Genomic DNA, 11,282 nt, shown 5'->3' with positions numbered 1-11,282 from the left:
TGGGCGTTCCGCAGGGTTGGCTTCCCTTTGCCCCACCAGCCTTTGAGCCCGTTGGTTCAATGGTGGGGGGGGGGGAGGGGAGGTGTCTCCTGGGTGCCATCCAGGGAGCACCCGCTCCCTGCCCCTTCTCTGCCCCACGGTGCTCAGCAGGGAAAGTGAACAGTGCTGACTTCACACTGCGGCTGTTTGGAGTCCCCTGCCTGAGGGCTGAGGCAGGCTCCAGGCGGGCATCACTGGCCCAGTTACTGCTGTAGCCACACTCAGAAGGGCTGGTGGCTTGTCTTGGGTAGTAGCTCAGTGAGGCAATGGGCCTGCAGCCCCGTCCTCTTGCAGGGTCGGCTGGTGCAGGAGCCGTAGCCTTAGCCACCCCTCTGCAAGCCGGATCCTGCCTGGTGCTGGTTCCCCGCTCCTTGCCATCACCTCCACCCCCCAGCAGGGACCAAGGGCCCAGAGCGTTACCACGTGGAGATGAAACGCTCCCAGCCTGACCCAGGCAGGCTCTGCCAAGTAACTGCCCTTGCCCAGAGCTGCAAGGAGGCAGTTTTGGGGCCTCTCCAGGGAAGAGCAGAGCCCGGGAACCAGACCTGCCCCATGGCTGCCCCCACTGTAGCCGCCTACCCCTGCTGTGTGTGGCAGGGCACTCCTCCGGCTGCAGGCAGCCCTGCTCTCCTGTCCCAGCAGTTGTGTGTGCTGCTTGCTCTGCACCGGCCTGGCTGCTGGGGATGGCACATGGGAGAGTCAAGGCAGCCTCCTGCGTAAGCAGGCAGTGTGAAGGAAGGGGCACTGGGGTGTGAACCCCCAAACAGACAGGGGAGCCAGTGCACAGGATAGCTGCTTCCTCCGCGTCTGCCCCTCTCTCTCCCAGTTGCTACGGCCTCCACCTCTCTGCTCCCCCCATTTTGTGGGCACAGCCGGCGCTGGGCAGAAGCAGACTACGCAATTGCTTGGGGCCCTGAGTGGCTGGAAGGCCCCTATTCGCTTTTTATTAAAGACCTTGTCTGTTTTAGTAAGGGGAGGGTTACAAATATTCCTGCGTAGGGCCCCCGCTGGGCTAGCACCGGCGCTGCTGCCGGCCTCGGCTCTCCCAGTATGCGTGCAACCAGCCCAGTCCTTCCAGCGTGTCTCCTGCAACAAGAGCCAGATCCGGGCGTGAGCAGCTTCCCCTGCATTGGAGCAGCCAGCTCAGACCATCCCCTGGGGCAGGGCAGGGCAGGGCAGGTACCCCCGAGGGAGCAGCAGCTACAGGCCAGCTCCCACCAGGTGAGTCCTGCGACCCTCCCTCCCCCTGGGAGCGCTGCTCCAGCACCCTTCTCCCAGCCCGGCAGCACCTGCCCCCGGCAGAGACACCTCTCCCAGGCCCTGGCTCCATCCACCACCCCCTTCCCTGCCCTCTGGGGTGGACTCGCTGGGCAGGGCCTGGCTCCACTCCAGTGATGCCAGGCCCCTCTCCCTCCCAGGCTGCTGGGGGGTCCCTGTGCTCCAGCCCCGCTCACCTTGCGGGGTGTATTCGCAGCCCACGTAACCCTCGTAGCCAAGTGACTCTAGCAGCTGGAAGAGGTAGGGGAAGTTCACCTCGCCTGGGCTGTCAGGTTCGTGCCGACCGGGCACCTGCCCGACCTGGATGTGACCTGGGGGTGGAACCAGCATCTCAGGGTGGCTGGGGCATCGCTGTAGTGTGCACGGCCTGGGCTCTGATCCACAGGGGGGGCACAACCCCTAACCCAAGAGTCCTGCCCCCACACCCATGGTACGAGGCAGCCTCCCCCTCCCAGGGGCCAGGCCTGCACCCCCTCCCCCCAGGCCTGTCCATGAAGGGCTCTGCCTTGACTCAAACCTCCCACCCAACAGTCTGGGCCCAGTGCCTTCCCCACCATGCTTGGAGCAGAGCCCCGGCCCTCACCAATGAGCGGGAAGTACGTCTTCAGGTTCTGTGTCAGGTTCCCATCCATGATCTGGCAGTGGAAAATGTCCTGCAGGAACCAGAGCTGCAATTCAGGGTCTGGGGCAAGAGCCAAGGCTGCAGCTGCAGGGAATGACTGCGCCTCCGGGCACGCCCAGCGGGGTTGCTGGGGCTCCAGGCACGCCCAGCGGGGTTGCCAGGGCTCCGGGCTGGCAGCGGAGACCTAGTGCCTGGGATGTGTCTGAGCCCTCTGCCCTGTCCCTCGCTGCACACAGCACAACGCTCCCTGGGGCCCACGCCGCCTCCTGCAGGCTGGGGACTGGTGGGGGCATTCCCGGCATGGACCAGAGGGTAGCTCAGCCCCACCTGGGGGATGGCACCATCACTGACCCACGGCCAGCCATGTCAGCAGGCTCCTCTAAACTGCTTGGGCCGGGTTTACCCACCTGCTGCATCCCGTGGCTGGCACCCACCTCTGGCTTCCCCTGGCAGCAGGGGCTGGGAACTTACTTTCCTGTAAAGGAAACGGGGCTGGGCACTACAGAAACCACCAAGCCACAGCTACTCACCAGCTGCAGGCGGAGGTTGGGCCTCCCCACCTTCTCCAGAATGGCTGCAGCTGTAGGGGGGAAAGGCAGGTTACTCACAGCAGGGGCCCCACAGCGCGAGCACCCAGCTCCCCTGGGCTCGGGCCGGGGCAGTCAGTGTGTGGCAGGGCCCCCTTACCTTGGTGAGGGGTGGTCAGGAAGTAGCGGGGGTCAGTGATGCGGCTGTTCATAGGCTCCAGCAGCCCCGTCATGTCCTCCTGCAAAGCCACATGTGAGCCCCTGTCACTTGTCCCCTCGCGGGCAGGGCGGCCATGGCTCCCTCACCTCCCTCCCCAGCCACCCCTTCTCCTCCAGCTGGTGTTGGTGTCTCGCGCAGGGGCTGCTCCTCAGCCAGAGGCCGAGTCAGCTCGGGGACTGTGTGGCCCCATGCCCCCCGGGGGAGTCTCCTCTACCTGTCCCTCTCATGGTGCAGGAAAGTCCGGGGGGGGCACAGCTGACTCCTAGCGTCCCCTCGTACCTGGGCCAGGATGTCAGCAGCATATCTGAGGTTCTCAACGAAGGTGGTTTCCATCTCCAGAGCCATCGCTGCCCGCTCGGTGCCCACAGGGACCCGCCCGGCCATGAGATGGATCCTGCAGAGAGACCCGGGTCAGAGCCCACAGGCAGGAGCGGAGCTGCTCACGGCATAGACGCCTGACCACGCGTGGGACAGAGGCAGAGACGGAGGATGCAGCAAACTGCTCCAGGTGCCCAATGCAGAAGGGGTGAAGGGAACAGCAGCTGCAGCACCACCAGGGCACAGGCTCTAAGGCACTCGCCCTCCTGCCGTGGCTGGGGCCACCCCGTACGGGGGAGGTGGGGGGGCCACTCCCTCTGAGGGGGGATCCGGGGGCCCTCAGCAGCATTGCCTCAGATTGGGCAGGAGGAGGTGGGCTTTGATTTCCCCCCCACCTTTGGCATGGAGCCTACAGGCCAGCACTCAGCCTTGGGAGGGGTCTCTACCCCTCAGCATGCCCCCTACATGCCAGCACTCCCCAGCCCTTGGGGGGGGGGGGGGGCACGCCTGCAGCCACAGATGCCTTCCAACCAGAGGCCATCTCTGGGGCAGGGGGATGGCATGTGGAATCGAAAAGCTAGAGAACCTCAAAGCTCACCAGCACACGGACACTGCACTCAGCTCTCCCTCTCCATGGCCAGGGGGACAGGGATGCCACAGATCCCAGTCACTACACGCCACCCACCCTGGCTACCACACAGCACAATCCTCCGTGGCTGCTCATACTTTCACCTACAGGCTGAGCAGGGGAGAGGATTTCTGCTGGGATCCCGGCTAAGCTGGAGTTCGTGTGCAGCCAGGTGTGCCCCTTTGTGATTTACACAGCGGCAGCCACGTACCCCTAGCCAAGACCCTCCTGCTGCCAGGGGTACATGGCTGTGGGTGTGCGAATCACCCAGGGGCCCTTGTGGGAGGGGAACACGGTCAGGCCCCTGTGAGCAACAGTCACTGGAATGCCAGGATCTATAAGGGGCTGGCAGAGCAAATGTTGGGGAAGGACACGGCCCAGGGCTGCCACACCCACAATGGAGCTGCAATCACACAGGGCCAAGAACCAGAGCTCCAGAAATGCCCTTTCTAGAAGCTGCCGGAACTGACGTGGGGGATGGAGACCACCACTGAACCCCAGCACAGGGATTTCCCTAGGACAGCCCCACTGCTTTGGCCCACCCAGCCCAGAGAACCAGGTGCTGGAGATGACGGCCAAGCCCCGGGGGCGAGAGCTGCAGTGTGGTGCTCTCCCATGGTGCTGTATTGTAATACAGCAACAAAGAGGGATTTGAACAACTTTCCTGCATAGCCACGGCCCCCGCCCCCTCTCCTCGTGTTTCCCCAGCCCTCGCTGTGGGGGCCTGTCCGAGTTCTCGGGGCAGCTTATCAGCCCAGGCCTAGGACGAGATGGGCACGGCTGTTGGCAGCACTCCTGTAAGAGACTCGTCCAGTGCAAGGCCGGAAGGGCCCATTGTGATGGTCTGACCCCTGCACACCATAGGTTGGAGACCTGCCCCGAGTCGCTCCTAGGGCAGAGCTCAGAAACCATCCAGCCTTGAGTTACCAAGTGCCAGTGGTGAGACTCTGCCATGAACCTCAGTCGATTGTTCCAGTGTGTGTCTGCTCCCTCTTTCTCTGATCAAGTCTATTAGCAATTTCCCGTGGTAGGTTCTCCTAGGCTGTAATCAAATTACCCCTGAACCTTCTCTTGGTTAACCAGACTGAACTGCTGGACTTGCTCAGGAGGGGGCCTGGTTTCTGATCCTTTCATCAGTCTCTTCTCTCAGCCCTCCCCAATTTATCAACATCCTGCTTCAATCGTGGGCACCAGCCCTGGACACAGGACCCATCAGCGCTCGCGCCAGTGCCGGAGCCAGAGGTGAAATAACCTCCCTGCTCCTACGCAAGGTTCCCATTTATACACCCCAGGATCCCATCACCTCTTTTGGCCACACCGTCCCCCTGGGAGCTCGTGTTCGGCTGATTACCCACCACAGCCCCCAAATCTGTCTGAGTCGCTGGTTCCCAGGGCAGCGGCCCCCATCCTCTGGTATGGCCAAGGCACACTGAGCATATTAAACCCTACTCTGGGTGCTCGCGACCAGCGCACCGAGTGACCCACGGTGTAACGCTGCTGCAGGGAGTTGGGGCAGGGAGCTCTCCCCACCATCCCAGGACGTGGCTGTAACTGACCACGCTGGGCACTGCCTTGTCTACCCTTCCCAGCCCACGGCTGCTAGCAGCCCCTGCCCTATGCCGACAGCCCCTGGGGCAATGAGCAGGGGGTGAGAGTGGAGCCTGGGCTAAGCTGTGGGCATGGGAGGAGCCCAGGTTGCCTAGCAGGGTGTGGGGGGTCGGAACCGAGGCGCAGGACCAGGGGTGGGGGGTCCCAGCGTGTCTGGCCGTGGAAGCCTCTCTCCGCTGGCCGACAGGGCCCCTGGCTAGAGAATATCAGTGCCTACCGTGAGTAAAGTGACACCCATGATCTCACCCTCCTGGTGTCGGCCAGGCCGGCTCCTTCCCCTGACCCACCCCCTGGCCACGGTGGGAGGGCTGGGCTGGTTCCCTACCTCGGGCAACCGAGGACCTTTGCGTACTTCACGGCCAGGGCCAGGCCTTCCCGGAACGCAGCCTGGCGGCCGGGCACAGCCCCCAGCCCCTTCTCGCCCTTGTCCTCGTCCCCTAGGGAGAGAGCAGCCGAGACAGCCCAAGGTTAGGGGCAGGAGAAACCCCAACCCCTGCCCGCCCAGCCAGCCAGGGATGGGGTCACCTGTGCCCACGTGGGAGGGGCTCGCTCCAGGGCCACACCTGGACAGGCAGTGCCCACATCTCCCTATAAGCTGGGGGTGCAGCCTCCCCGGACCCCTGACTTCATCCAGGGGACAGGGACAAGCCCGGGGAGCTGGTTCCTAGACAGAGCCGCCCTCAGGCAGTAGCAGACCGGGGACCCGGGTGGGTACCTGGCCGTGGGGGGGGGGCGGGGTTCAGAGCCCAGACCCTGGTCGGCGCGGGGCGTGTGGGTGTGGGGGGGGGGGGGCTCGGACCGGGGGGGGGGGGGTTCGGGGCTCGGACCCGGTCGGTACCTGGCGGGGTGTTGATCAGCACCAGAGCCAGCCCGGCCCGGTCCGCAGCCCCGCGCAGCAGCGCCGGGCACCAGGCGTAGGGCTCGGGCAGCTCGGCCGCGGGGAACCCGGCCCGGGCCGCCGCCTCCAGCCGCTCGGGCAGCGCCGGGCGCTCGGGGAAGAGCCAGGCCAGGTTCGCAGCGAAGCGCAGCGGAGCCATGGCGAGCCTGGGGGCGGGGCCGCGGGGAAGCTGGGGGTGGGCGGGGCCAGTGGGGCGGGGCCTAGGTGTTTGCCACGTGCTCGCGGGGGGGGGCTGGAGCAGAGCGGGGGGAGCCCGGGTCCCTGCCAGGCCCAGCCCCGCCCCCCCGCCTGCCCCCTCCCCAGAACAGCCCCCGGCTGCTGCCAGCTGCGCCCAGACCCAGCGCCCGCTCGGCCACGTGCTGCCCGTCTCCTCGTACGCTCCCGGCCGCCGGGCACCGCGGCCGGCTGGGCACAGCGCCCCTGGGTGCAGGGCTGCTCGCGCGTGGCTGACACACCGTGTCGTCGCCTGCGGCCGGGGGCGGCCACCCACGTGCTGAGCCAGGTGCCCTCAGCTGGTGGAGCCGGGGCCCTGCTGGGCAGTGCGTGGGCACCTCGCCTGTCCCCGGCCGGGAGGGCTGAGGGGCACTGACGTGGGTGTAGGGCAGGGTGACCCCAGAGCATGGCACGGGGAGACGGGTCTGCACAGCCTCACTTCATTCCTGGGCTGCGGCTCCTCCAACCCAACCCTCCATTCCCTGTCAGACAGAGCCCAGCGCTGCCCAGGGGCTCCCGCCCACCCCCTGCTGTCCTGCCCTCGCTCCCCCCAGGGTATCCCCCTTCCTGTTCCCTGCCCCCTGCTCCCCTCATTCCCCTTGCTCCCCAGTCCTGCGAGTGCCCTGACCTCCTCATGCACCGCTGACCTCCCTGTGCACTATGGCTGACCTCCTCGTGCACCGCGCTGACCTCCCCGTGCACTATGGCTGACCTCCCCGTGCACCGCGCTGACCTCCCCGCACACTATGGCTGACCTCCCCGTGCACTATGGCTGACCTCCTTGTGCACCACCCTGACCTCCCCACACACCGCGCTGACCTCCCCGTGCACTATAGCTGACCTCCTTGTGCACAACGCTGACCTCCCCATGCACTATGGCTGACCTCCCCATGCACTATGGCTGACCTCCCCACGCACCGCCCTGACCTCCCCGCGTACTGCGCTGACCTCCCCATGCACTATGGCTGATCTCTTCATGCACCGCCCTGACCTCCCCATGCACTATGGCTGATCTCCCCATGCACCACGCTGATCTCCCCGCACACTATGGCTGATCTCCCCATGCACCACGCTGATCTCCCCGTGCACCGCCCTGACCTCCCCGCACACTATGGCTGATCTCCCCGTGCACCGCCCTGACCTCCCCGCACACTATGGCTGACCTCCCCGTGCACTGCCCTGACCTCCCCGCACACTATGGCTGATCTCCCCGTGCACCGCCCTGACCTCCCCGCACACTATGGCTGACGTAACGTGACAGCTGCATCCCTATCCCTTGGCTGGGCTTGCATGGCTCATTAGGTGTGTTCTTGCTCTTTTCACTTATTGACCCAGCGCCTGAAGCCTGCTGGGCGTTTTACAGAGTGAGCCGCGGCATAGCCCCTGCCTGCAGAGCTCCCAGGCTCTTTTTCGCAGGAGTGAATAACATGTTGGGGGGTCTAAGGCACGGCTCTTGTCTCTACCTTTCCAGGACACAGCAATGAGAGCTGGCTCTCAGCTCCAGCCAGGCTGCGCTCTCTGCACCCAGAGTCCCACCATTGGTCTCTGCAGCCCCTGCCCCTCCAGATCCCTCCACAACACCCCCAGCTGCCCCACCCAGCACCTGCAGCTGCTGTTTTCCCTGGGGTCTGCTTAATGCACTTTCTGCACGAGCTCAGCTGTGGCGATACCTGACTGAAGCGCCTGGTCCTGTGGGTGCTACGCACTCTCCAGGCCTAGCAATGAGGACCCAGCATGTTCTGCACCATGCAGAATTGGGCCTGTCACAAACCAACCCATCCGGGATGACCTGAGTGCACTCGGGCCCTTCCCACTGCCCTGCCTTGCCAATGCCCGCCGGGGTTTGCATTTAGCACGCAGCTCCGCAACAGAGGGTGATGCACAGCGTACATTTGTTTTGAAGTGATAAAATAATCTGTGCTGATGATTAAATACCATCAGCCTACGGATAGAGTTTATTGATACCAATGTAACTGGCTCATATATCAAACTCCAAGCATCTCCTGACAACTCTCCATTTAATACCAGCATTCTCCAAGCTGATCACTCCCATTCACCAGTCAGAAAATGGCCACAGGTGTGAAGGTTAACCATGCAACTTTCCCACACCCTGCAGCAGCTGGACCAGCCCCCAGACCCCAGGGTGTGTGCGTGAGAGGGATTGCTGGCCGGCTGCAAACCCCAGGGTACGTTCACTGCCCCAGTGTGAAGTGGAATCTGCAGCAGAGACATTTATCCCAGGTGCAAACATCCCTAATGTGGCTAAGAACATAAAAATGTAAGAATGGTAGGGTGACCAGATGTCCTGATTTTATAGGGACAGTCCTGATTTTTGGGTCTTTTTCTTATATAGGCTCCTATTACCGCCCACCCCCATCCCAATTTTTCAAACTTGCTGTCTGGTCACCCTAAAGAATGGCCAGATTGGGTCAGACGAATGGTCCAACCAGCCCAGTGTCCTGTCTTCCAACAGTGGCCAATACCAGACGCTTCAGAAGGAATGAACAGAACAGGGCAATTATTGAGTGATTCATCCCCTGTGGTCCAGCCCCAGCTTCTGACAGTCAGAGCTTTAGGGACACTCAGAGCTTGGGGGGCAGCATCCCTGACCATCCTGGCTAATAGCCATTGATGAAACTATCCTCAATGAATTTACCTGATCCATTTTGAACCCACTTACACATTTTTGGTGCCCTTCTCTGCACCTTGTCCTATTGTACTATATCTGTTCTGAGATGGGGAAACCAGAACTGCACGCAGTATTCAAGGTGCGGGTTCACCGTAGATTTATACAGCAATATTATGATATTTTCTGCCTTGTTATCTATCCTTCTCCTATGGCTCCTAACATTCTGTTCGCTTTCTTGACTGCTGCTGCACATTGAGTGGAAAGTTTTCAGAGAACTAGCCACAATGACTGCAAGATCTTTCGTGAGTGGTAACAGCTAATTTAGATCCCATCCGTTTTTATGCATAGTTGGAGTTATGTTTTCCAAAGTGCATTACTTTGCATTTATCAACATGGAATTTCATCTGCCATTTTAGCTCAGTGGTTTGAGCATTGGCCTGCTAAACCCAGGCTTGTGAGTTCAATCCTTGAGGGGCCATTTAGGGATCTGGGGCAAAAATCTGTCTGGGGATTGGTCCTGCTTTGAGCCAGGGGTTGGACTAGATGACCTCCTGAGGTCCCGTCCAACCCTGATAGTCTATGATTCTATGATTTTGTTGTCCAGTCACCCAGTTTTGTGCGATCCCTTTGTAACTCTTCACAGTCTGCTTTGGACTTAATCCTGAGTAATTTAGTATCATCTGCAAGCTTTGCCACCTCACTGTTTATCTATGTTTCCAGCTCTGATCCCCGTGCAGACACCTGGGGGACACTGCTATGTGCCTCTCTCCCCTGTGAAAACTGGCCATTTATAACTGCCCTTTGTCTCAGGCCCTTTGGCTGAGCCCTGAGGAGCACAGATCGGCTGGGGGGCTAATGCTGAATCGAGGGGGCTCGTCTCTCAGAGCTCAGATTGAACTAAAAGATCCCACAATGCATTGGTGTAGGACCCCAGGACTCTGGCCCAATTCCAGCTCGGCTCATTTCATTCTGCCTGTTTAAATTCCCCCTGCAGTCCCACTCGGGTGCCGTATGTGTCACTTCCTGTCCTGATGGGTTGTACGATGGTGTTATGTGACTTTTGCCAACCCCACATCTCCCTCCAAGGTGCATGTGGAGAGCTGGTGCTATGGGTGAACGGCTTTATGGAAATGTAGGTGTAGCGAGGTGGCGTGGGCTGACAGAGAGGAACCAATCCCCGCCCCCTGGTGGGTGGAGCCAGGCCAGGCACGGCCCCCACACTGGAAGTGGAGGGGCGGGACATCAAGTATAAGAGGTGGGACCTCCAGTTCAGCTGGGAGGGAGCCGGACGCTGCTCTGGTCCCCTGAGCCAGGGACCGAGCTGTGCCACCCCTACCCCCGCCAGAGGGAGGAGCTGCCCCCCGGCGAGTACCCAGAGGAGCTGCCGAATACCCCGAGGAGCTGCCCCCCGGCGAATACCCCAAGGAGCTGTTGCCCAGCGAGTGCCCTGAGGAGCTGCCGCCCAGCGAGTGCCCCGAGGAGCTGCCAAATACCCCGAGGAGCTGCCGCCCGGCGAGTACCCCGAGGAGCTGCCGAATACCCCGAGGAGCTGCCCCCCGACAAGTACCCCGAGGAGCTGCTGAATACCCCGAGGAGCTGCCCCCCGACGAGTACCCCGAGGAGCTGCCGAATACCCCGAGGAGCTGCTGCCCGACGAGTACCCGAGGAGCTGCTGGAATTGCTGGCGTCTGAGGACTCCAGGAACTGAAGGCCCGTGAGCAACGAAGCCCGATGAACAGGTGGGGTAGGATGTAGCCCAGGGATATCAGACATTAGTCCGGCTGGTTGCCAGAGTCAGGGATCCCCGCTGACCCAGGGGTGGGATTCGCTGCCACTGCCAGGGGCCTGGGCTGGCACCTGATGGAGTCCAGTGAGTCCAGGTCCCTGCTGCCAGCCCCATTCCCGCGGTGGCTGCCTGCCCATGCTAGGCCAGCATTTGCCTACAGTCTGCACTGCTGGCGAGCTGGGCTACGGACCACTACGGAGCACCTCGGCGTCACAGACACCTCGGGAACGGAATCGTCCGTAACTCCGAACAAAGTGAGTTTGGGCTCCAGATCCAGCCGCTGACCCTCCGAGCGAGGCTTCAGCAGCAGCCGAGCTCCCTCCTCAGCCCCGGCACGAGTTCGAAACCTTGTCCCCCTCCCGTGCTGTGTGTGTGTGGGGGGGTTAAAAACAGCACATCCCCCTCCCATGCTGTGTGTGTGTGTGGGGGGGTAAAAACAGCACATCCCCCTCCCGTGCTGTGTGTGTGTGGGTTAAAAACAGCACATCCCCCTCCCGTGCTGTGTGTGGGGAGGGG

At 62.2% G+C, this 11,282-nt stretch overlaps 1 protein-coding gene across 1 annotated transcript; it reads right to left on the bottom strand.

The window, feature by feature from the left end:
• Positions 1–940: 940 nt before the first annotated feature.
• Positions 941–6,292, bottom strand: HYI (hydroxypyruvate isomerase (putative)). Its single transcript, XM_034780207.1, has 8 exons — positions 6,079–6,292; positions 5,566–5,677; positions 2,966–3,080; positions 2,627–2,705; positions 2,470–2,519; positions 1,901–1,970; positions 1,494–1,628; positions 941–1,125 (listed from the first exon to the last, which is right to left on the bottom strand). The coding sequence occupies exons 1-8, from the start codon at positions 6,275–6,277 to the stop codon at positions 1,052–1,054; spliced, it is 834 nt and encodes a 277-aa protein (XP_034636098.1). The 5' UTR covers positions 6,278–6,292; the 3' UTR covers positions 941–1,051.
• Between the last annotated feature and the right edge of the window lie 4,990 nt (positions 6,293–11,282).

Source organism: Trachemys scripta, chromosome 8, assembly GCF_013100865.1.
Source record: "Trachemys scripta elegans isolate TJP31775 chromosome 8, CAS_Tse_1.0, whole genome shotgun sequence".
NCBI classification, from domain to species: domain Eukaryota; kingdom Metazoa; phylum Chordata; order Testudines; family Emydidae; genus Trachemys; species Trachemys scripta.
This window is presented reverse-complemented; position numbering and strand designations above follow the sequence as displayed.